Source organism: Bombus vancouverensis, chromosome 5 (genome assembly GCF_051014615.1).
Source record: "Bombus vancouverensis nearcticus chromosome 5, iyBomVanc1_principal, whole genome shotgun sequence".
Taxonomy (NCBI): domain Eukaryota; kingdom Metazoa; phylum Arthropoda; class Insecta; order Hymenoptera; family Apidae; genus Bombus; species Bombus vancouverensis.
In genome coordinates, this window is record NC_134915.1 from 3,562,742 (window position 1) to 3,589,625 (window position 26,884).

A 26,884-nucleotide genomic window follows, 5' to 3' on the forward strand; every position below is an offset into this window, starting at 1 on the left:
TATTACAGAGGGCAGAGAGGCAGAGAATATGCAGCGCGTCCTATTAAATAGTCAAATGTCCCCGAGATTAATTTCGCAGACGCTACTACCGGAAGGGAAGCAGAATTTATCTCGTGACAATTAATCTTGCCCCTTGGACATCGAAAACGTGCACGAAAGAAAGAGATTACCAGCGGATTTCGTTATGCATTAATTAAAAGGAACTTACTAATATTTCTCCGATGGGGAATTATTTATCGTGGAAAAGATTGTTCCACGAACAGCGGTGCCGTTTAATAACGTCAGCTAAATCATTCGACTTTTACTGTTCCGATTCCGGTCAGAAGAGGCGAACTAGAATAATTTAACGAATAACCGGCGAATTATAAAGGACTTTGGTATTCTGATAGACGTTTGCAATACGATGTATATTTTATCTTATGTGGCTGCACGTTTGCGCAAAGCACACGACGAATATTCCTGAATCTTTCATCTCGGGTTCTATGATGAATTTTGGCCAGTAGACCTTCCCGTGCTCGCTTTAAATCTCCGCACTGACAGATTTATCCGATAGACGTTAACGTTTCAAATGTTATCCTTAATATATGAAGATCACAGGCAAAGAACATGTTGAATACATTTTTCCGTAATGCTTTTAATGTGATTCTACGATTGGAAAAGTGTGTTTTAATATAAAATAGCTGAAACTGGAAGGAATCTGTTAAATGTAACAAACGCTGCAATTGAAAGTTAGAAGAGGTTCGTACATTTTTATTCCAATTTTTTGTTTCCGTTTAATACAACGTTGATTGGCAATTTTATTGAGAATTTATCTCATGTCACAGGCTATTATTTCGTAATTCGATGTGGAAGTAAAACAATATAAATAAATGTTAATAAATTTTATTTATTATTCAACTTTTATTATTTCCTTTGCGCATGATAAACAGTGTAACAATCACCTGCGTGTAATGGTACACAACAGCTTTTGCAAATATATCCAGTTTCGCTGCGTTTTTCTTTTGACGAGCATATTCTACACGCTCTAGTCGGATTTTAAATAATTCTGCAAGTTTGATGTGATATCATGTTCGTTCCACTCTTCTTCCAATTCATCGTCACTATCTGATTCTATTATATTCCTTTTATGATATTTTGGTGGCCTAATATCAGATTCACTATCTTCTGATACAGTATCATTTTCCAAGTCAATTTGATTCACAATCACTCGGACAATTACAGATAAAACATACGCGTGTAATTCATTGAAAAATTCTTCTTTGGTACGTTCCATTATCGTTAAAATCTTTTTTACAACAAAGGACGCAACTTGACGGATCTTATAAGCGAGAGACACAGCGTGAGGTATGCTGACTAATAATTGCACTGTATCATCTCCAACAGTGCACTGAGAAAACGAGCTGATGCGAAAAAAGCGCATCACGAGTTTGGTCATGAAAACACGAGTTAACTCGTGACCGGTCAACAATGTGTTAACACCACTTTGATTGCCACGCCGAAATCACATGTTTCGCTGACGACGCCACGGGAATATTTTTATTATTCAAAGCATATAATGGCAAAATAATAATAAATTGATGATGTAAGACAACATTCTTCCCTAATGGACCGTTTCTCTTATTGGCGAAGCCTTGGTAACAGTTGATAGCGACATATCATAACAAGGCTTCGTTTATTTCAACAAAACATTCAAACGTCCAAACAAGTAAAACGTCCAGATATATTGTTGAAACGTGTAGAAGATATTAGTAAACAGTATTATGATTATTTCTATGATTTCGACGAAACATTCGGCTGAAATGGTAGAGATCCGCAAGAAAAATTATGTTTGTGATAAACCAATGGTAGTGGTAGATTACAATAGAGGAAAATGTGCTGTAGATTTATCAGATAAAATGATAGCATATTCTACACCATACAGAAGAATCCTCAAGTGATATATAAAATTAGCTTTAGAGTTATTGTTGAATACATCAATTTCAAACGCGATGATACTCTATAAACAAGCAACAAAAACAAAAATCAAGGTATCAGATTTTAGAATGGCACTTGCAATGCACCTTACATAGTGCCATTCACCAGAGCCGTCAAATATACTTATTCGACAAAGATTGCGACACGAAATGCAGAAGAAAGAAGGGCAAACGTATCTGGCACGAAAATTTTGCGGAGGGTGTTATAAAAAAAATGTTAGACAGTTAGGATCAAAAATTGCTAAGAATCGGACCAAAAAGGTGACCACTTATTGTCCAGGTTGTATTGATGAGCCACATTTATGTTTAAAGTGTTTTAACAGAGTGCACCACTAGATGCAAGATTTGTTCTCATTTTTTTTTATTGATGTTCTAATAAAAATATTTAATTGTTCAATAGGGCACTTTTTATTTTAAAGTATTTTCTATTTATCGGTTATATTCAAAATGCTCTAACTGTCAATTTTCGTTCAATTTTTACAAGTGCAAAAAAGCTCAAGCGCTCCAAATATAAAAAGAAAAATATATTGAAGTAAATATAAGTACAAGTATAGTGTATGCTGATCCAGATCTTCGTTCTCTCAGTGTTACATTACAACAGGATACGATAGGGATGTTGATACATTTCTAACAAAGGACATTACCAAAAAAGTTAACCTTGGTGTGTTAACCTAGTTGAAGGTTACAAGAAACAGCAATAAAAATCTACTTATAGCTCTTTTGTCTCTAGACCTTGTAATCCAAAACAACATTCATATTCAAGGCCACAATAATTATTTACCTCTCCTTTTCTTTTCTTTTTAATTTTTTGCTTCGCTAAATTCTATTTTCTTCGTAACAGAGGTGTCCAGGTAACGAGAATACAAAAGAAGCGACGTAGAGTTTTTCTTGAAGTAATTACGTCGACAAATATTAATATCTGTTCACTAGATCCAAGTAGATGATCTGTTTTCGTAGAAAGACGACAGGAAGAGAACGCGATAAATCAAACCTACTTTTCACAAGGACGCAGATAAAATTCAGTCCATTTGTCAATTTCATGTCACCATATATATTCAATTGCCTATTTCTTTATCTGATTTCCAAGCTAAGCATGTGCTTCCGCGTACTTGAATAATTTTTAAATATATCAATCGTTATAATATTGAAATATCGCATGTCTCAAGGGGAGATTCTCGCGTAACAACGATAAGAGCAAACGAATTTTACGAATTTTTTTTTTTAGACCAACCTACTAAACGTAATTTCTTTATTTCGGTTCCTCTTGTTGTTTATTGTATATTGTACGATTTTTTTAACGTTCTTGACAATGTAACTTTTATTGGCGTATAGTATAACACGTGTCACAATCATCAAAACGCAGAAGTTAAGAAATTTTCTAAAAGTCAAATAGTTCATGTTCATGTTGGGATTGAATTTGTTTTCGAAAGAAGAACACGAAAAATTGGAAAGTTTTAGCGTTTAGAAGAAAGATGTACTTTTTTTTTCGCAGATAAATTGAGTTTATATCGCTCGAAAAAATATTATAAATAAGCAATCGAATAGAAATTCAAAGTTCGATCCCTGGAGAAATTTGCAGCAAAGCGAATAAGCTTTGCCCGAAATGAATCAGCTTTTCAGTCGTTTTCATCGTGCACGCCAGTTTGCAAAGTTATTAAACGTGGCAGTTTAAAAAGATAATAAACGAGAAGAAAAATTAAAGTAAAAGAAATTACATTTGTTTTCCCGGACTATATCTACATCGCAAAAAGGTCAATTTCCATATAACTAGTAGTTAATTTGAAAATAATTCATATAAACTAGTTGCTTTTATTGTTGTTACGCGAGAGTCTCACCTTAAAGAATGTTATGAATTTTCTATTTTATTATTTCGAATCGTAGTGATTATCGTGTTGTCTTCGCAATAAATTCGACCTCTTCCTGTCTATTAGTTGCATTTTTCCCTGTTTCTGCCATGTTTTTATCGATTACAGTACAATCTGAGATTACGTTTGATATCGGTGCAGTTCGTGACAAAATTGGAACATACTCGGCATTAAAACAATTTTCCGAGTTGATGTTTCATAAATTGCATTTCCTATTATGCTTAAACACGTGGAAAATCGCATTCATGAATTATGAGTATTGTAGAAGAAAATGCACAATAAGAATTCATACCATGTATCTGGTAGTTAGTTTAAAAAAGAAAGAAAGTGAAAGATCCGCCTCTTAATTCTTGACTGAAACGAAAAACCAAAAAAGGATTAAATTATTATATATTTTTCTTCTCGATGAATTAAAAAAGTTCGTGAAAAAGTTTATTTAAATAATTGTTATAGCACCTTAAAGTTTATTTTTTCTTTTTATGAAACACATGTTTTCTTTAAACCCGTCAAAATTTTTAATTTCGCACTATTTTCTGCCTTTTTTTTTAGTTCATCGAGAAGAAAAATATATAATAATTTAACCCTTTTTTGGTTTTTCGTTTCGGTCAAGAATTACAAGATGGATCTTTCACGCCGATTGAAAACTGCAGCCCATGAAATAGGCTTAGAAATCTGTTATAATATTTTTCACTTTAAAAAAAATTTTTTTGTATTCGTTAAATATATATAAAACCATACCTCAAAATTCAATAACTTCATTTCTTTCTTTCCCTACTAAAAAAAATCACAAAAAGACGCTGTTTTAGAACATTCTAATTCAGGACACCCCCTTAACAGATCGTTCTCATTTCCCATTACGTCGTATTAAATCTTTTTAGTTTGCCCATAAAATAACACAGAATCGACAAAAATTTACAACGTCGTATCTGTCTTCAGCGATCTTTGTACAAAAATGAAATTGTTGGATCACCTGAAAAAGTCGATTATCGGAAGAACAGGGGTCGGTGTCTCGACGAGATCAAATGATCAAAATTCCACTATAGCTTTCAATATTGCCGAGTGGAACAAATCTTTTTCCAAACGCGTTCACTTTGACACGCTATGAAGCAGTAGATAGCTGTGATCGGAGGCAGAAAGTCAGAAGCAGTGGAGTTTCGCAATTTTTAATTGCCACTGCTCAAAGCTGCGTATGTCGTTGATAGCGCGAGTTGTGAAAATTTGGATGTAGAACGAGCGTAGAACTTTACGAGTTATGTTAAAATATACATCGATATAAAAAGGAAAAAAGTGATCGTTGATAATTAAATTGTTGGAGAAATGGAGAGAGAATATTAAAGGGATCTATCAAGGGATATTATACGAAGGTTCTCTCTCTCTCTTTTTCTCATTCACGTAAACGTACGCTTCGAAAATTTTTAACCTTTAACATTGAAAATTAATCAACGAAAGTTGAGCAAGATGATTTTATAATCGGACGCTAAAGCTGCAGGAGTAAAAGTTTTAACAACGCAGCCTTCAAGTTTAAAATAATAATCCATTTATGTCCATAAATCCATTAAAATTGTTTTAACACCGGTGCAAAATTATTCCGATAATATTTATCAAAGGAACGAAGTTACTTGCTCCGTTAGAAACCTGTATGTATCGCTGCAGTTGCTGATATTGCTGCGTTATGTTCATTACTTGTTTAATCGCATTTCAATCATATGAATAATTTCATGCTTGCACGTACGAAGTTACACAAATAAAACGGTTGCGATAACGATGTTGTGTCGTATTAACATTATTATTTTCAATGAAAAATGCGAAATAACATTTACGCGCTTTCGAAGCCGATATCGGATGATCCGATCGAAAAAAGCTTTTGCAAGAAAGGGAGCTTATTGAATTCTTTTCATGCACATATTATTTCTGCACGTTGTGTGTTATTAATGTAACAGAATTTGAAGGAACAAACTTTGTTGAGTGTTTGGCGTGTCATTAATCGTAGGCCTCATTACCACAAGTAGTTTCGTAATCGAAATTCATATAGATTTAAAAAATTGATGCATACTGGAAAAACTACAAGTAAATTTTTCACCAGTTTGTAACAATTAGAGGAGTTAGTAAAACATTTTTATTTCAATTAAAATACGATAATGACATCGATATGAACCGTGTGTCACTTTATCATCTCGATAGGATCGAATATAATATGTAACAAATTATAGGACATTATAATACAATCAAAAGAGTAGAAAAATATGCCAAACTTTTTAGAAATTACCCACTAAAAAAGAAGTTTGAACTTCGTCAGGAATTCGTATTCGTGTTTATTAAATTCAGCCAAGATATTAATTCCTGTCAGATGAAAACAGGTCTGATATAAATAAAAACATGCGTGTACGAGTGGAATGCTTTTGTTATGAAAATATGTGTTTACGATGTTGTATTTATATTCAGTAGCTTATGCAATGCACATCCAATTTTCCATCTCACCTATATCTCACCGTATAAAAACAATAACTTGATATCGCGTAAATTCAGTTTATTTCGATCGCTGATTCCATTTATGTTACTCAATTTGCGTACTGTTTATGATTTGTCACAAAAGGTGCTATCATAATGATTCTGCTAGTCAGTGAAATACAAATTGCAATCTTCTGCGGTACTGTACATATTACAGATATCGTATTTAAACCATCGAATAACTAGACACATGTAGCATTACGATTATTGTTAAACAATTAAATAATCGAACGGCGATTTAGTTTCTTATTTCATGGGATGATGATATTTGCTTAGGACCATCAAATAAGAAAATTTCTACGTTTCTAAACTGATAAAAATGGGGACAAATCTTTCCAATTTTGCAAATTTTAATTAGCCCAATTTCATTTTGCCCAACAACAAAATTATAACCAAAATAATGTTACAAAATACAAGAAATCAACCAACGTACTTATACTTAAACTCTTTATAAAATTTCTACTATTTTCTGTCTTTTATCTTATTCTCTAGAAAAATTTCCAAAATTGATCTTACGTTTGGAAGATCAAACGTTTAACACGATTGACTCATTCGTTCTACAAAAATGTGTTTTGTACGCCGTGTTCGAGACTCTGTGTTGAGAAGGATCGCATAATGTTCGAGACTGTGAGCTCGAAAGAATGCAACAGCAAAGATTGTCACCGGAATGATAGGCTGACAGAGATTATTAGCCAAAAATATTAGCCAAATATTATTAGCCAAATAAAAGGCCTGACAAAGATAATTTACCAGCAAAATAAAGGTATGGCAAGAATCGCTTGCTAGTATAAAGAACTGTGAGATTTATTTAAAATGGGCTGCGTATAAACTGAACGTGTTTGGCGTCAGATGTTCCTGAGTTGAAAGTTCTTTTTTTTTATTATTTAATTTGTATTTTACAATTTGTCCAGCTGGGCATTTGGTAAGTTTTTCTAACTTAATTGCTAAATAACATGTGGATGGCTACCCCCAGCGGGATACCATGAAGTTGAAAGTGAGTTAAGTCTCAAGGCTAACGCACACTGACTAAACTCATCAGAAATGAGGCTCGTATAGTCCCTTGTACAAGAGACGTTGGCGGAGGTAAAACAAGCAAATTGGTTGTCTAAGCATTTTCGATTTTGTAAGGGTGGTGGTGAGTTTAATACGATTGGTAATTTTTCTGCTGCAAGTCACCACCTGCACGTTACCGGCGCTCGAAGATACGGAACGACCAGTGAGGGCCTGCACGGGGTTCCGCGGGTTTTACACGTCGACCGTAGAACACAATAAACTTTTATGAAACGCGTACCAAACATGCTGGAACAGAAGTTAAAAAGAGGGAAAACTGCTGGGTCCCTGACTGTTACAGGCAACTGCCAACGAATAGCAACAGAGTAAGTGTTTTCTTTTTATTTGGAAGTAGTTTACAATCAATTCTCATTGAGAATTATAAGTAAATTATTCTGGCGTGGTACTATAACGTGAATAATAAATGATTATCGTATGTTTGTTTCTAGCTGAATCTAACGTTTAGATCTAGAGGGTAATATCTTTTTAGTCTGCGGATCTGAACCGGTGTGTCAAGTATTATACTTGAGAAACTAGTGGGTTTTGATGGTTGTTAATTCTTATGTTATATCTATTACTGAATTTGGATATTTCTTCTTTAACTGTAGGTATCTTAAGATCGCGATGTATTTTTTCGATGGTAACATACCAAGCTGCATCTATTACGGATCTTAGAGTTTTTGATTGGGATCGCTGAAGAATTTCCATGTTTGAATTATTCGCTGTTCCCCATAGTGAGTAAGTGTTGAATGGCTTTGTATGGATATTGGAAATAAAGTAAGGAAAATGAGAATTTCTTCGGCTTATTAACATAAACGTATAAAGGAATAAAAATATAAATATAAAAACATAAATGTATGAAGATACAAAAGCTTAAAAATAAAAACGAACAAAGAGATAGAAATACCTTTTTATGTATTTTTATATTCGTATTTATTATACTTTATAATTTATATAATAAAATGTTGTGTCTAAAAATCGTAGTAATCATTTCTTTTCTTTAATAATTTCTAGTTCAAACAACAACTGTGCAATTTTTCTCCCAAAAGTCAGCAGTAACAGAGATTGGTTACACGTTGCTGTATTTTGGCGTAATTACGAAGGATTACATTGACTCTTTTTTCGAAAAGCACACAAACTCTTATTGTATTTTTAAATTGTATATTCGTATTTATTATAATTTATATTTTATATAATAAAATGTTGTGTCTAAAAATCGTAGTAATCATTTCTTTTCTTTAATAATTTCTGGTTCAAACAACAACTGTGCAATTTTTCTCCCAAAAGTCAGCAGTAACTGAGATTGGTTACACGTTGCTGTATTTTGGCGTAATTACGAAGGATTACATTGATTCCTTTTTCGAAAAGCACACAAACGCTTACTGTATTTTTAAATTGAGATAGAAATATAAATTGAAAATATCAGACGAGTTTAATAAGAAATTTTCACTTGGTATATAAAACTTCTTATAACACGTTTAACGCGTTTGATTGATAACGAGAGACGTAAAGACGTAAAGCATCGAATCAAAATCTTTCACCTTTTTTTTATTAGCAAGATAAATTCCCTGATATTCCTTTTTACTTCGTGCAGAAATATTTTTTACTTCCCTGTAAAGAAGTTCTATTAAACTGTTTCAGTTGTTTTAGCCTTTATTGCAAAGTTATTAGCCTTTATTGCTGCTTTTAAGCAACGCAATGTTGGCGTGGCTCGTATCGCCAGCTGCATAATGACGTAACGACGTTTGAAATATTCGTTCACGTTAAAACGGGAAAATTATGGTGAGTATTAGGGCCAATGTGTAAGCTAATACATAGATACTTGATCTTTATACTGCAGTATGTGCTAGTATGGTAAACGTGCTGGATATAGTGAAATTTTCTTCATTGTTTTATAACGCGATATAATCAGTGTATGATTTTGCTTAATCTTTTTTAGACATTTTTTTCAGGCCAACTACTAGTTACATGGGACAAGATCTTTTTACTACGTAACTATGGTAATTATTGTAGGAATTTAAGTAGGAATGTTATTTTTGTTATTTCAATTCCGCTCGCCGTTTATTAACATTTTAAAGTGTCACGTTTAATAACTTTTTAAACTGGCGCGCCCGATGATTGAAAAACTAATTGATAAATCAATTTCGGACGAAGCTTGTTATTGAAATTTGTTATATTTATTATAAATTTATTATAAATTTCTCCAAGGATCGATATTTCAATTTTTATTTCACCATTTATTTTATTGATCATTTATTTTATTAAACGACGTAAGCTCAATTTATTTATCGAAAAAAGTAAATGTTTCTCTTCAACGTTAGAACTTTCCAATTTTGCATGTTCTTCTCTCGAAAATGGATACAATCCCAACGTAAACTATTTCATTTTAAGAAAATTTCTCAGCTTTCGCGTTTTGGACAACTGTGACAGAGCTACACTACACAGCAACAATAGCTACATTGTCAAAAATAATCACAAGACTTGTGTAATATACGATAAACAATAAGTGGAACTGTAATAAAAGAAATACATTTGTATTTCAAGACTACATTCATATCCCAAAAAGATCTGGTCCCGTGTAAGTAATAATTAGTTTAGAAAAAATTCATAAAAAACACCTGCTTCTTTCGTTGTTACAGGAGAATCCTCTCTTAATTGTTATTACTAAATAATTTGAATTAAAAATTTGGAAGAACTCATGTTCCTTCCATCACCGGAGAGCTCTAAATTAACTCGAACAAACAAATGGATTTGCAAAAATTGAAAAAACTATTTCTCCGAATTTTGAAGATTAGTATTAGAGAGGTATCACACATTTAAATGATACGACGAATATTCTGATCGTTTAAAATTTCTCTTAAACCAATTTCAATTTTCGAAAGTTCTCACAAACGAGAAATCTTCTTTGGATAAGTAACACATAACCGTAAATGTGAATTTAAAAATGTTTCAGATATCATAATTTATCGCAGAAGATTTAAGTTTATATCAGATAATATGTTTAAAAGTTTCGTCAAATACAAAGTTCGTTCGCAAAGTCAAGCTGGCAAATTCTCTGGTTTTAGATGGTTTGCAATGGGTTTACACGGTTCGTTGAGGAAAATGAAATAACCATGTATGCAAATTTAGTTTTCAGTTTGTCGATGATTCAAGCAGTGGAGACAGCCAATTCTGCGCGACTATTGAATACAAAAAATAAAAATATATTGCGGACACGTGACAGCTAGAAAAAAATTAGTACTGCCTTTTTCAGGTTAAAAATAACATTTTAACGAACAAAAGTAAAATTGGAAAAAATAATAGTAAATTATCGAAGTTGTACGCTTCTGTTACGTATTTCTTCGTATTTAACTTTTTCAAAATTAAAGAGATCAGTTTTAATTTACTAATAATAGTTTAAGAAGTTGATATGTTTTTAAATATATTGAACTGACAAAATCTTTTATCGTTTACGGAAGGATTGACATTTATTTAATAATAAATATGTTTATCGAATCGCCAACAAGGAAGATATATCGAATGTTAATTACCTATCTATCTCTTGAAACTGTAACTTCCACTACACTGCTCATTAACTTAATGAAAGGCCACGCATCCCAGATGCGCACTAATTAAAAAGAAATTGAATCCTAATTGCTTTCAAAATGACCACCGGAAATATCATTAATTTTATTAACTATCAAATGCTGATCAATTAGTTAATCACTGTTTAACCCTTAATTTTAAAGATTAAAATCGTTTTACTTCATCCTATTTAATCGTATTTTTCACAGAAAGCAGAGCCTGGTATTTCATAGAGTATATTTGAGTATTTACAATACATCAGTAATGGTTTTGAAAATTTTCTAAATAGTAATACTCGAAGGCAATTTTATGATTCATAATTTTTCACGAAATCATCATTTGAAACGCAATCAACGATATTAAAAATATTTAGAACTTAGAGGTTTGTTTGGCTATGGAAATTGGCTATATGCATACACATATCCAAAGAAATATACGGAAATATTGTATATGTACATACAGTCGTTTAAATTATTATGCTGATTCATACTAATATATTTATAAAACCTTTTTCTATAATTTCCATGATTCGTACAAAGAAGCGAAGTTCAAGAGACGATGTTTATTTTCTTCAAACTTAAGAAACTTTCTAACAACATACACTGTTAACCCTGGAACGATCGTAGCGGGTTTATCTCGACCCAACGTGATATTTGCCAACACGTCACGTATGTAAAAATCATGTTAATTTTAAGCAGAATAAATATTGTTTATTTATATTTTGCTTCCGATTTACTCACATCTACGACTTATTGAAAAAATATTGTAAAAACTGTAAAACCATTGTTTGGAAAAAATAATGGATTATGTAAACAGAGAATCACGAAAGTACTACGAAAACGAGTTACAATCTGCTAAAAAAAAAGTTTAAAGCATAACTTAACTTAAGGCACAATATTTATTTTCGTAGTTGATGAAACGTTGAGGAACGATTTGATTCCTCCGGCAAGGTTCCTCGCCAAAAATAAGGGTAGGAAAAATAAAAATAAGGATACAGCAAGGTTTCAGCTCGCCGAGGAAGATATAGTGGAAACAAACGAAAATTTGATCAACGAATCGGGCTGCGATAAGTGCCCATGGGATATTAGCGGTGTAACGAGTATTAATGACTCACCTGTGGCTGAGGAACGCAGGTTAGATCTATGGTGTCGCCCAACAGGTCAGGATCCATTACTCTGATACCTGGAAGGATTGTCGAGCCAACTGGGAGATCCTCCTCGGCCACGGCCTCGTATGGCACGTTGAGAAAACGCGGAGGATTGTCATTTTCGTCCAGCACAATTACGTATGCATCTACGCCTACGATGTTCGGTTGTTGCCCTGTTGGCACTTCGTCTTCAAGCGTCACGCGGAATCGTATTGTATCATACTCCTGAAACAGGTAGATAATTCGCATAAATTGACTGAATTGCTGCTTCGAATATAATTCGTGAAAATATGCGCGTTTATTTGCAAAATTTATTAGAAATAACGATCTCATGTTATTTTATAAATGTTTTGAATATATGTATATATGTAAATTCTATGGAATTCAAACTGCCCGGCAATCGACACTTTTTACTTTTCTTTTGTTTTACCGCCAGTCATTTGCTGAATAAAATAGATCACGAGAGAAGAACGGTAATTCAGGACTTGGAAAATCGATTCTCCATTTTCCAGGTAAAATTTGTAGTAGATTTGTTATTAACTGTTATTGTATTTAATTTAATTATGCCCAAAATAAATTCAATTTTCCAGAATCAATCGTCTGATTTACCCTAAGGATTTACGTTATTACATATATATATATAGTGTCTGTTATTGTATGGTAAATAGCGTATTCCAATCGATATTTTTCGTTTGGTCAATTTGGTGGGAAGCATTTAAAGCTAGGACAATAATTCCGAGAATGGTAGATTTACGAAAATGATTATTTAGGGGAATAACGTGTTTCTCTGTTAACCTAAAATTTATTCTTAAAGAATACGCATAAAAAATTAACTATCCGATAATAGTTAAGAATACAGGAAAATACATCAAATTCTACCGAGAAGTATAATATGATGGAATAATAATAAATCTCGTTAAACACGAAATCAGAGAGCAATAATTTTGAGAGTGACAGAAAGGACAATAAAATAAAACAAAGAAATCTCATTAAACAAAGATCTATTGTTACAATCAGAGAGTATGCAAGTAAGTTTGTTAATTTCGGACATAAATAAATAAATGTCAAAAGTAACAGGTAGTTTTAAATAAAACATAATTTTATCCTGTGTACATATTATGTTTTTCCCAACACATAAGATTGTATCCTTTATTCGTAAAGCGTGTTTCTTCAAAATTTTATCAAATTTTATTATCAAGCTTTATCAAATTTTGTACCGTTCGGACTATTTATTTTAATTACAAGCACCGCTCGTTTGCAGATATTTCCAAGTTTATACTTCGTTGAGACAAAAACGAATTACAAGCGAAAGTTTAAACGTACCAGGCTACGATGCAAGTGCAAAAAAATAGGGATCGTTGAAGTATGTATAATCGCGTTTTCTCTTGGGTCATCTTCCAGTCGATTAATCTTGGATAATGAACATTAATTGAGAGAAAAACAAACGTCGTTAAGGTCGATGGAACAGTTCGCCGCTTTTCAGAGAGTGGCACCTCGTTTGCCAACTTCTCAATTCTAGCGAGCAGACTTTTTTGACTGATAGCACCAAAACCACGTGCTTAAACGTTGTGTTTACATTTAAGCTTTTGCTGCACGGCAGCAATTTTCTTAAGCAGTCACTCTGATATCTACATACATAAATCTCGTTGTATTGCCTGCTGGAGGAGAAAACAAAGAGGACAATGGAAGGAACGAACGTCTTCAGTTCTTGCGTACAATTTTCGAGATAAATAATTACGATCGCATTACGTATATTTGTTTCATTGTAAAACGAAGCGAAGTAAACAAGTTTGCCTTCTCTCTAAGATGTTTATTTGCTACGTTATTCTACTTGATGTTGATATCTCTCGTTTTGAAACACTTGTTAACAGCATCGCTGTTACTTAATCTGCTGTGCGGCTACTTGGGCGGCTTAAACAAAATCTCGTGGACTGTCCCCCAGAAACCAATATCATAATATCGTTCTTTTTTAATTAAACTAAGTGATTTAGGACGCTAAATCTTTTAACGGCAGCTTCTCCTGGGACAAAGTCTGCTAAGGCCACGAAAAACCAGACTCTCTCGGTTCCTCAAAATGGAAGGTAGTCGATTTTTGTTATTCGGACAGCCCTTATCAAATTGGATAATAAATATGAATAATAGCAAATTTTTATTCTACATAGGTAGAAGGACAAGATATTAAGTTCGATAGAACGATAATCACGTTGTGCTTCACGTAGTCAGCTACAAACGTCATCCCACACCCAAGTTCGAATCCCGACACCGTAGTTCCTGTTTTTCACGATTCCTAGATCACAAGACTCGTCCATGGATGGGAAGGAAAACGAAACCGATCGGAGATCACTTCCGGCTGTCATCAAGCGAAAAAAGTAGGGAAGATGATGGTGTTACACCCCGAGACGAAGAACTGAAGCTTCTTCTGTTGAAGAAGCGCGGAGATGTTGTACTTCGAGACATTTAGAAGCTCGAGAGAGGAGAAGAATAAAAGTAGAGTAACTTGCAAATTATCAGAAAAATACATAATGACACATAAAAATACAAATTCTTTCTGTAAAATCAGATGTTTCTTTAACTTGCTGTCCCAGTCTCTTTGTTCGGTTTAATAAGAATTAGTCGAACGAGAAATAAATATCTTTCATTTTCCATTTAATAATTTACTTATTATTCTCAATGACAATTGATTGTAAAAATTCTAGCAAATAAAAAAAAGAAAAAAATTTTCCATTTGAATGAAAGGAGAGCATTTTTTTCTCCTTTAGCAGGTGTCACGGAATGATTTGTTGAAGCGTTTAATTAATAATACGTAACACTTTAGCACTCGGGATATCTGTGTATTAATAAACAATTTGCATATAGAGTATATGTATGTATCTCTTATACATGTATGTACGTGTTCCATATGAATTATTATGAGAGTTTTCTTTTTTTCGTAATACAAGTCGATATTACCACGTCTGTGTATTGTTACGACACGTATTGTTATATTGCGATATTGTAAGTCTATTGAAAGTTTTATTGAAAGTTTGGCAAACAAATTAGCTCGTTAGTTTTGCCTTGGTATCTTTTCTTTGCTAGTTGCCTTTGGAATTCTTGTCTTGCTTTATCGTTCAACGACCATCAAAACATCCCAAATTAGAAAATTTACTGTAACCCATGGCTGCGGATTGCGTCATTTTAAGTGCATTTCCGGCTACCTGACACGAGTTGCTAATAGAATTAGCTAATTAGCAACGAGCTATCCTAGCTTTGCCATCACAGGCTTTGCAAAAAGTTCAACGCGCAGAAACTGCACAGAGTCTTCAAATAGTTTTCTTGAATATAACATACGTCGCTTCTGTATATCTTTTACCTTGTAAAGCAAACGTCTATATACAGGGTGTCCCGAAATTTGTGATACAACCGGCAGGAAGATGATTGTAAAAATAAGTCGAAAAAAAGAATCTTTTTTCATTCAAAGGTTCGTTTTCGAAAAAAAAAAAGAAATGAGCTTGAAAATTCATCAGATAGCTGCGTATTAACTGGAAGTTTCGAATTATGAAACTTGTATTCGACTCTTATAGGAAGAAGACTAAAAAGAAAACACCCCACTGACCTCACTAAAGAAATAAAATAGACAAACTCGAAGATGGTATCCTGCTGGGATAGCCATCCACGTCCTATTTAGCAATTAAATTAGAAAAATTTACCAAATGTCCAGCTGGACAAATTGTAAAGTACAAATTAAATAATAATAATAAAAAGAACTTGTGTTTCTGCTGATGTTTGTATTATTACACTACTTTATTCTGCATTTAATTAGAATAATTTCGTAAATAAGGATGAGATCCCTAGTTTGTACGAGTCATTTTATTATCGTGACATTGTCCATGTTTGAAAACGATCCATCTATTATTCCACGTTTTAACAATAATTTTAGCAACTATTTCTTTATTAATTACTCCTTCATTCCATTAATAATAATTAATTCAAAGGAAGCTTTAAACGAAAAAATGTTACTCCTTTTCTTCGACTTATTTCTAATAATCACCACTCGACCACCATGATTTTCTGAGTCACCTTGTATATTGGCTGCCAAAAGTTTCCAGCCACAGTGAAGTTCAGTATTTCCGCGTAACTTATATATTAATCAAATTCTTGCGCAAATTTTTACAATATCGTACTTTATGAAATACCTTACGTGCTACGCTCGCGGAATGAACATTCACTTTTAAAAACTCTTTAAGCGAAAATAAAATTAGCTACAAAATTATCTCGAAGTGCATCTATTTTGAAACCATTCGTGGCTCGTACATCGACGACAATCGATTCAAATGATTCAGACAGTGGCGAAAGAATAGCGTACTATTGGGTTGGCAACTAAGTGATTGCGGATTTTCTCATTACCACCTAATGACAAAATCCGCAATCACTTAGTTGCCAACCCCATACTTGGCTAACTTGGGATTTACAACTCGTAGAAGCAAGAAATCTACGCCATTCGGACGTTATAACGAGCATTATTAACCCTTTCGCTTCGAGCGTCGCTTACAGGAGGCATCCACAAAATGACCTGTGGGTACGAGCGCCACTTATAGGCGGCATCCACAAGATGACCTCTGGGTACGAGCGCCGCATATAGGCGACGACTTCTGAGTCCGGCATCCCATATATCCGGCATCCAAATGATGCATATACAAGTGCTATCTGTAGCCAATAATATATTTTTTCGTTATCGGCAGAACATTCTCTGTTGATTTTATTGACAAATTGGATTAATCACTTCTTAAAGTTACTCATTGTTCAAACAACATCAAAACGTTTCACGCAATATATTTCAAACATCCAAACGATCGTATACTGTTCATGCTAAAAAATCTATTAAATCCATTGACAGTGAAACGATATTTCATATACGGTTCTTACAAGAATCATTGTTACTTAAGACTTAGGAAAACGTATATACAGCAAGCACGCACACTGTGCGTATTTCTGGCGCGCGTTTCCATTCAGTGACAGTACTTCGGCGCACTGGACTGTTGAAGCGAAAGGGTTAAAGTTGAAACACGATTCGACCAAGATGCTAAATTTGCATCTTGGTAATAGGAATTTCGCATGGCTACTTATTGCGAGTTTCGAATACTAGAGACACGTGAAAGGAGCAAGTGGTCGAGTTCTAGCGAAAAGGGATGAAAGGAAGAGTGCATGGCAGTGCAAGGTATGAGATGGACGTGTCTGAATGTATTCTAGGAATGTTTGCATAGCTGGGCCAAAGTGAGCGAAAGAAAAGGTGGAATAGAGAAGAAAAGAATGCACAGGTGTTGGAGTACATTGCATGGAAGATGTGTGTCTGAGACAATGGCAGTCTTTGAATCTGTTTTCAGAGGACGTTTCGTTATACCTGTTTGAAAAAGTAAAAAGAGTTTCTTTCTTCCTTACAGTTTCCAAGCTGCTAAAACTAACGAAGTTATATCTATCGTTCGTGGTCGACTAGAATTATTCATTAGAATTTTATTTATTCGAATTCTATGTAGAGAAGATACTCGTGTAGGATTAAGATCTGAAATGTATGGTGCGGATTTGTTAAAGTTATTTGCAGGTGTTTCGTTAATACGATGAATTTTAATAATTTCGCGCTGGCTCGCACGGTTCTCTTCTACATCTGAATCAAAGTTTATAATATGCATGAAATTGAATAACAGTGAACGCAATAATAATATAATAATAAATAGGTCAAAGTTGATCCAAATAGGGATTTAAAGACCTGTTAAATATACATATATATACACGGTAAAGAAATTCGATTATTTATACGAGATGATACGATGGTTCTCCCTCGGATAATCGAAAATCGTAAAAGGAAAATTTTGATAATGTAATACTGTGCATGTATTTAGGTTTAATTAATTATTTAATCGACCGAAAGTTTGATTACCTGCTTTCACAATACCTGACTGTACTGTTTCCTTTCTGTACACTTCTATACACTTCCCTACTCTTTGTAAAAGAAAATTGATGATTTGTGATGACTTGAAAATTTCAAAAAACATGAAATTATAGTACAGTTCACAACACCTCGAATGATAACCGAGACTACATTGTACGCACCAAATCGATGAAATTACTGTAGTGTTGAATATTATACCTAGTTTAATATCTTCGCAAATAACTCTTCGACTGTCTGAAATCTACTTCAGTTTTCACGACTGTCTTAACACGTGTGGACAAAGGCAGAGTTCGAATTGGTCACTGAACAATTTTGGAGATCGTTGTGCAACGATAGCACAACAGAAATTTAAACGTGGAATACGGCGATAACGCGCCAAAGGACATTCACCCGAGCGTGTGAAAGAGTCTCAAGAATTTTAGCGTGAATATCAAACCACAGAAGAAGCCCCATCGGCAGCAAATTTGCCGACAAGTTAAACAGTCTGTCGGAGTTTCTAACTTACATTTTACATCTGCGAGCAACGGTTCACGTTTCAAGGCGGCAAATCGACTCGCGAATCATCGATGCTTTAAAATAGAACCAGTGACGTAACTACAGGTTTCTCACGTTTTAGGCTGAAGCACGTTCCACATCAAATCAAAAGGCTTCTCTGAAGGATAGCGAAACTTCCGTAGTAACTTTGTCCTTTCGAAAACGTGCACCGTAGCCGTTCATGCATGCGTAATGGTCGAGCCACAATGCTGCTGGTTTTCGAGCAAGCGAATCTCGAATAACGTCGACCTAATTGTGCACGATCGTACGTGTACAATGCAACGCGAAGAAAATAACGAGACGTGGCAAGAAAGAACGTTTTCATGACGAAGGTGAACACACGAGGAGCATTGCTTAAGATGAATTTTTTAATACGAGAATATTCAGATAAAGCGTTTCTTTAAGAGGAATACAGAGATTTACAACTACCAGTTACACTTAACACATCTGACAAAGCATATAACCTGAATGGGAAAATAAAATTGTAAAATTGAAAATGCGTATTTTAGCAATCGATTGAACAGATTCAAACGGTTGCCGAGGTTCGTTCTGATTTACATTTCGATTCGATATACATTTGTTGAATTACATGGGTGCCATTTCGTTCCACAACCTTCCCCATCCTTCACGCAATTTGAATATTCCATGCTCGAAGAATCTCTCAGGTTTTTCGGTGGAAAACTTTCCCATGTGATTTTTTATGTCGAACAAAGAGTTAAAAATCGGAACGAACTTCCCGAGCAGCATTTAACGAGTGTAATATTTTATTAAAAATCAACGAGCACATTTAAAGGTACTTTTAGTAGCGTTTCTTAGCGTGATATGCTTGAAAACAGTTTTTCCGATGGAGAGGTGCTAAGCAAAATTTATTATTTTATTAAATTCCTCAAAAATCGGAATGAATCTTCCGAGCAATCAATATTGATAACGGTTCTAATATATTGATGACGGTTTCGTATTATTCAAGCATGTAATGTTTTTGTAACGTTTCGTTTATCGAATCGATTGCACTTCTTTACTGTTTTATTTAACAGTAGTTAACATTTTTATAGGACACCGTATGAAGTACGTAAAGTGTCATCGAGTTCCATTAACAAAATTGGAAAAAATTTGAGCTTCGCTTTTTTTATTTGTCTTTTACTGGTCTAATATTACATATTACGCGTTATAAACAAAATGTAAGTTTTTACAGGGTAAGAGACCGAGATTTCGTCGCTTGATCGATCTTTGCCGTTAAGTGCTCGAATCTGTAAACTTGGAATTTGAAGTAGATACGTGGCTAGTTAACAAACAGCAAAAATAAACGAATTCGTCGTTGCAGAGTCTTCTGTAACACTCTGTTTTTTCGCGAGTGGCGCACTACGTTATTTCTTAATATTCCAAGTCGTGTTTCAACATCTAAAGTACGTAATCTTGGTATCTATTTTCAGTTATGTGTGACGTATTGCTTCTATTTTCACATTCCCAAATGACGATGAAATGTCAGATACTAGATGAAACTTTCCGCTTAGATTCCATTTCAATTGCTTGTTTAAATTCTATTCTATAAAAATATAAATTTGCAGAAATATCCGCTGTCTAATCGTAACTTGCAAATTATTAATTCTATTATCGCGGATGTTTATACAATTTTGTATCTTTATGAACGTGATTAAACAAAATCAAACTGGATGTTTTTCCACTTAGTAAATACCATCGTTTTCTATGTCTTTTAAATGTGCTTCATTAAGATAAAATGGATGATGTTATAGATTTTTTGTTTGGGCCTTTTTTCTATCGAAGGATAATATGTTTCTATAAAAAGATGGAAAATCTATAGATATAGTCACTTTCTTTGCGATGTATTTTTTGGCGGGAAAAAGTAGTAGATATTCATATTAGATACTTTCGTTATTTTATTATTGTTTATTATCAAATATTTTTGTTCCAAACAATCATTTACATATCTACTTACACACACACACACACACGTATTTACTTACTCTATTTTTTTACTCTCACTGTTTCAATTATTCGTAAACTCAATTGCAGATTAAACTAAACCGATTAAACCTTTTTTTCTGAAATTCGAAGAAAGGCTGCTGCGAAGCGACATTTTCGCTCATCATTGATATTGCTTATTCGCGTGAAAGAAAAACTCGTTGCAAAACCGAAGAAAGTTGAAACGGTAAGTTGACGCTCGGTGCATGTCCGCGGTGCGGCAGGAAGTAAAAAGAGACAGAAGCGTACAATTCAACGTAATGACTGCAATTTAGCGAGGGAGCAGGGGGTCAAGGATCCAAATACGATGCACGGTCTTATCATTATCACGCGCGTCACCGTGTTGCACACGTTGCCTCTCTCTCAACACGCGAGCGATCCGCGAGCACGGTAATTTCAACGTGACAGAGCCCAGAGAGGAAGTTCCTTTTCCGTCCGCGAAAACACGCCCCTTTGGATCCCGCATCCTTCTTGCTTTACCCTTCGCAGTTACATACCCTTCCCCGTCTCTCCTTCTTGTATCTCTGACTGTGAATAACCTTGGAAACTCCTCTGCTTCCTTTTTGAACCGACACAATCACGCGACTTTCCTCTCTACTCTCTTCGAATCTGTCTTTTTAGTCCGCGGTTCTCTTCCCGTTCTTTCCTTCAATTCTTTTCTTTCTTTCTTTCTTTCTCATCTCCCTTTTCATTTCTTTCCTCGTCTCGCGGTTCCGCAACGGTTCCAGATAATCCTCCTCTTATTCTTGAGTTTCCTGTCGGTTGCAGACAGAGGGACGGGACAACGTAACCACTTTCGAGGGACACAATGCGCCGACAACCCCGCCGCCTCGGTTTATCCCCGCGTCGTGCTACCCACTGCTCTGTTCGTCGTGTATCGCGGCTACGTGCAGAGAATCGCGATCCGCCGCACAAAAGCTCGACAAGACCCTGTTTCGCTCGGTTTTGCGCTTTTATTTCGACGACACGCTCGCGACAGCGGAGGTCCGTGCACGAACGGCAAACAGCCTCCGCGATCAGTCGACACTGTGACCTTCCCCTTTATCGATGCAATCGCAACGAGGTGCTGGTTGTGTCGCGACGTTTCCCCGAATTGCTCGACACCAGCACTTTATTAGCTTGCCACGTGACACTTTGACGTTGCTTATCGAGTTCAAAGGGAGTTGCGAAGCTAATAACACGAATACGAGATCTTAATTACAATATGGAAGGTTAATGGAATATTTGGAAATACACGAATACGTAAAACACACGTGATGCGTGAAAGTATGAACAATATTTGCCATATTTGATTATTTTATCGCATTTAGGAAAATCGTAGACATAACGTTTATCGAATGAAACGAATCTCTGTTTTGGTTTTAAGATAGGACTTCGATTAACCTACTTAATCGAGACAGGTCGAGGAGTTCTGATAAATCCAGGTTCAACGAATAATCGAGGCTCGAGGGCAAATAAATGAAAACGAGTTTTCTATCAGGTCTGTAAGTATGAAACCGAAATTTGCCTATAGATGACCCTAGCTGATAATTATCACTAAACTGCGTCATTGATGCCAAAAGTCTTTGTTGACATCTCACAAACATTTTCGACTCGGAACAAAGAAGTTTCATACAACAGCATGGTTTGTAATAGCGTTGAACATGTCAAATTTTGTGCCTGGAAACTACGATTTGCGAATAGCATTGATTTTCTGTTACCATTTGAAGAAAACTGCTGCAGAATCGCATCGAATGCTTGTCGAAGCTTACGGTGAGCATGCTCTTGGTAAATCACAGTACTTTGAGTGGTTTAAAAAATTCAGAAGTGGCAATTTTGACGCGAGGAACGAAGAACGTGGAAAACCACCGAAAAAGTTTCAAGACAGCAAATTGCAAGCATCGTTAGATGAGGATGACGCTCAAACGCAACAACAACTCGCTGATCAATTAAACGTGACACGAGAAGCCGTCTCCATACGTTTGAAAGCCATGGGAAAGATCCAGAAGGTGGGAAAGTGGGTTCCACACGAACTGAATGAAAGACAGCAGGAAAACCAAAAAACCACTTGCGAAATGCTGCTCGCCAGATACAAAAGAAAGCCATTTCTCCACCGAATTGTGACTGGCGATGAAAAGTCGATATATTTTGAGAATCCCGAGCGTAACAGATCATGGGTAGTTCCAGGCGAACCACCGACATCGACTACAAGACCAAATCGCTATGGACGGAAGACAATGCTCTGTGTTTGGTGGGATCAGAAGGGTGTGATCTATTATGAGCTGTTAAAACCTGGCGAAACCGTTAATACTGAGCGCTACCGACAACAAATGATCGATTTGAATCAAGCTTTGCGTGAAAAACGACCAGAATATCAAAAAAGGCAACACAAAGTAATTTTGCTTGATGATAATGCACCATCGCATACAGCAAAACCGGTCAAGGAAAGGATCGAAGCGTTCAGTTGGGAAATACTTTCGCACGCGGCTTACTCACCAGACTTGGCTCCGTCCAATTACTATTTATTTGCATCGATGGGACACGCACTTTCTGACCAGCACTTCGCTTCTTACGAAAATGTACGAAAATGGCTCGATGACTGGTTTACCTCAAAAGAGCGACAGTTTTTTTGGCGTGGCATCCACCAATTGCCAGACAGGTGGGAAAAATGTATAGCTAGCGATGGGCAATACTTCGAATAAAATATTTTTAATCATTTTCATACAATAAACGTGTATTTTCTATACAAAAATTCCGGTTTCATATTTACGTACCTGGTATACCAAGATGAGCCTTTTATTTCCAAGAGATGTAATTGCTTTTGTACTATAACCATATTTCTCATTTGTAATACAATTATTTAATTAAATTATTTGCTCAACACTGCTTTTAAAAGTGTTTTATCATGCCATCCTCTCAGCATCATTAAACTTTCTGTTAGACTGAGTGTGTCTTCCTTATTCAAAAGATTGAAGCACCTTCTTTATGACTAATTTGTTCATTTTCTATAACCTCATCGATGGGCTAATTTTAGATAGCAGCAATTATATCACTGGATATAGCATCGTGTGGATTATTTTTGGGCAGCCGCACTTCTATGTTAAGTTCATCCACTTGCTCACTTGCTGATCCGGTATCGATCCACTGTGCGATTGTTTCTATCATTTATGACAGGATGTTCTGTATCGACAGTTTTACATCTGTAGAGCTCGAGTCATCATTTAATTATAGTCTGCACCTGAACTTTGTCCCATTGACATTTGGCACTCATATAAATATACGGGGTGGTTGGTAACTAGTGGTACAAGCGGAAAGGGGGTGATTCTACGCGAAAAAAGAAGTCGAAAATATAGAATAAAATTTTTTTTTTAATTTTCTTTCTTTTTTTTTCTTTTTTTTAATTTTTCCACCGAGACAACGATCTACAGTGAGATGCGTTATAACGAGACGTGATAGAGCGAAAATTTAAAGTCGATTTTCTCGAAAACAAAGTCTCAAACGAAAAATATTTATTCTATATCTTCTATTCTATATATTCTATATTTTCCACTATTCTATATTTTGAGGTTTAAGTGACCATCTTGGGTCATCAGCTGTAAAACACGTGTCTGTTGTAGTAACACTGAAGACTCTGGTATAAGGACAACTCGATGGACAGATTAATGAGTCAATAACTAGTAAACACTCGGCGGGTTCGCTAGCTACGCTCGTAAAGGGCGTATTTGGTAGTAAGATGTCGCGCGTTCGAAACCACTCCTGGGCATATTTGCAAAGGTGGAAAACCAAATATCATCTTAGAAGTATATACAACGGGCAAGTGGGTTTCCCGCCCCCCTTGCCTATTATGTTGTTGTGCTTTCTATGAGTGTTTGGGAAGTACCCCCGGAGATTTCGGTCACTCACTCGTGCTGACTATACCTAGCCCCGCCCGTGGGGTTTTAGCAGATAAAAATCCGACACCCTTGTCCCGCTCCGTGCGATGAGATAAGGTGTGGATGAAGATTTCCCCACGTAAAAAAAAGGTTTTTTTTCCGGTATTACCCCGCGTCCTCTCCCCGGAGAGCGCGGGTGCCTATGAACGTTCCCTTCACGTAAAAAAAGTCTTTTTTCTTTTTTTTTTAATTTTTCCATCGAGACAACGATCTACAGTGAGATCCGTTATAACGAGACATGTTAAAGTGCACGCGTACCGAGCGAAAATTCAAAATCGATTTTCTCGCAAACAAAACCTCAAACGAAAAATTTTTATTCTATATTTTCGACGTCTTTTTTCGCATAGAATCACCCCCTTTTCGCTTGTACCACCAGTTACCAACCACCCTGTATAAGTATCCAATACCATTCATATTATTTAACAAATGAATCAATTTTCTATTTAAGTTCTATTTTGTAAATTATCTTACAAGAGTACAAATTTTAATTATACAACGAACAAAACAGATTATTGTGATTTTAACAAGATGTAACCATATTATGTAAGCATGAAATTTTAGTTATTTGACAAAAAGTTTCTTGTTAAGGGAGGCAAGTTTCAGCAATTTATACTTTGAATTACTTGCGCTAGTAAATAAAGCTCGTAATGTTTCTTTTCTCTATAACTGGGGATTGTAGTCTTAACCACAGAATGAAATTCTCCGCTATCTTTAAATTGCTTTGCAAAAACTTGCGACATTGATTGTTGCGGAAAGCAATAAAGAGTGATTAAGGAAAATTGTTCATCAAGCTGCGAAAGAAGTAAGTTCCTCTGGGTATAAGAAAAGTTGTCATGGTATATTGCATCAGCATTATGTTTTATATTTCTACTCTGGCCAGCTTTTTGATTTATAAAATTACAGCGGCAAGAAGAAAGTAAGAAAGAAAACGAAGGAAAGTGAACGCAGATGATCATTTCTCTAATTACGTAATATAATCTTCCATGAAGCGTTTACGATATCTTCTAAATTCATCGTTTTCAATTCTCTTCTAATCTCTTAAATAAATACAAGATTCTATTAACTTATGAATGGTAAACAATTTCGACACGCGGCATAGACGGAACGTTTAATAAACAATGTATTTATATATAAATTTTAAGCTTACGATCTACGTTCCAACAAAAGTTTTCAATTTCACGAATAACAATACATCGTTTATCGTAGATATCTGCGAATAAAATTATTGTTATTTTAATTATTACAGTGCCATTTTTAAAAACCAACAACAATTTCTTACATTATTATCTATCTTGTAAATCGTGTTATTTACTCATCTGGCAAAAGATTCAAACAAGTTGCCTGTCTGTGAATTTCAAGAATTTCAAGTACATAATTTGAAACACCACACAAGTTGGTTAGAAAAACTGACCTACTTTTGTAAAGATGTTCCGCAAACTTTGCTTTGGAGTTCGATACACACGAGAAGTTGATCTTATCAATTTTATTCATTTTCTTTATGAATACTACGTAGGTGTACGTCTAAATGTCACAATGCTGCGGATATTGTGACAAGCAAAAGCGACGATTAATCACCATTGCCGCGAATCCTCTCGCTCATCTACGTGTCTTAGCGTATAACTGAGAAGCAGCCCGGAAATGCGAGGTTAACAAAACTCCCTCGTCTGCGTCGAGAATCGCTGGCGAGAATTCTATCGCAAGTGAAGACTTGTGAGTATACTAACATCGACTGGAAAGGTCTCGTTAAATAACTAATTTCATTAATCGATTTTCTCTTTTTCGAAATAATCTGAACGAGATTCCTCTTCGACGATAGATAAGACTAACAGATAGATCGCGGATACTTATGCATTTATGAGAGTTATAAAAGTGTGAAAATGTAGAGAATGCACGTAGTATGTAAGAATACGTGAAATATCAGAAATAAAGCGATGGTTATAATATCTAGTGGGTGGAACAAATGTGGATAAAAATTCTACATTTTTGTCTACGATCATGAAAGTATGAAATTGCATGATATTGATACAAATAGTAAGAAAGACGCAAGGAACGAGAATGAGCGAATGAAGAAATCTCTGGAAAATCCGACGAGCAGCCACTTTGATGGAAAAATGAGATCTGTATAATTCTTGTTGCCTCTTGGCGCATAAGATTGCAACGAGCTGCTGAAATCTTTTCCGTTTAATACGAATCTAAATAGATACAGGCTCGGTCAAGCTATTTTCAGTTACTTAAGAATGTACGGATTCTTATAGAATCATACGATACGTTTAAAACTGTGAATAATCTAAAGATCTTCCAGAGCTCGAAATTTTAAGATTACGAACCATTGTTTCTACTTGTTGTAAAAGCAATAGTGCAACTAATTTGCGCAGGACAAATGTTATTTTCAAATGTGGTTTCTATGTTACGTGATTTTATCATTTATA

The 26,884-nt window shown here is 34.9% G+C and overlaps 1 protein-coding gene across 2 annotated transcripts in view; it reads right to left on the reverse strand.

The window, feature by feature from the left end:
• Nucleotides 1–26,884, reverse strand: part of Cad87A (cadherin 87A) — a 533,729-nt gene that overhangs the window by 32,012 nt on the left and 474,833 nt on the right. For both annotated transcript variants that reach the window (XM_033340032.2, XM_076618386.1), the window contains one exon: nt 12,075–12,332. In XM_033340032.2, coding sequence (XP_033195923.2) covers nt 12,075–12,332 — 258 coding nt within the window. The remainder of the gene's footprint in view (nt 1–12,074; nt 12,333–26,884) is intronic.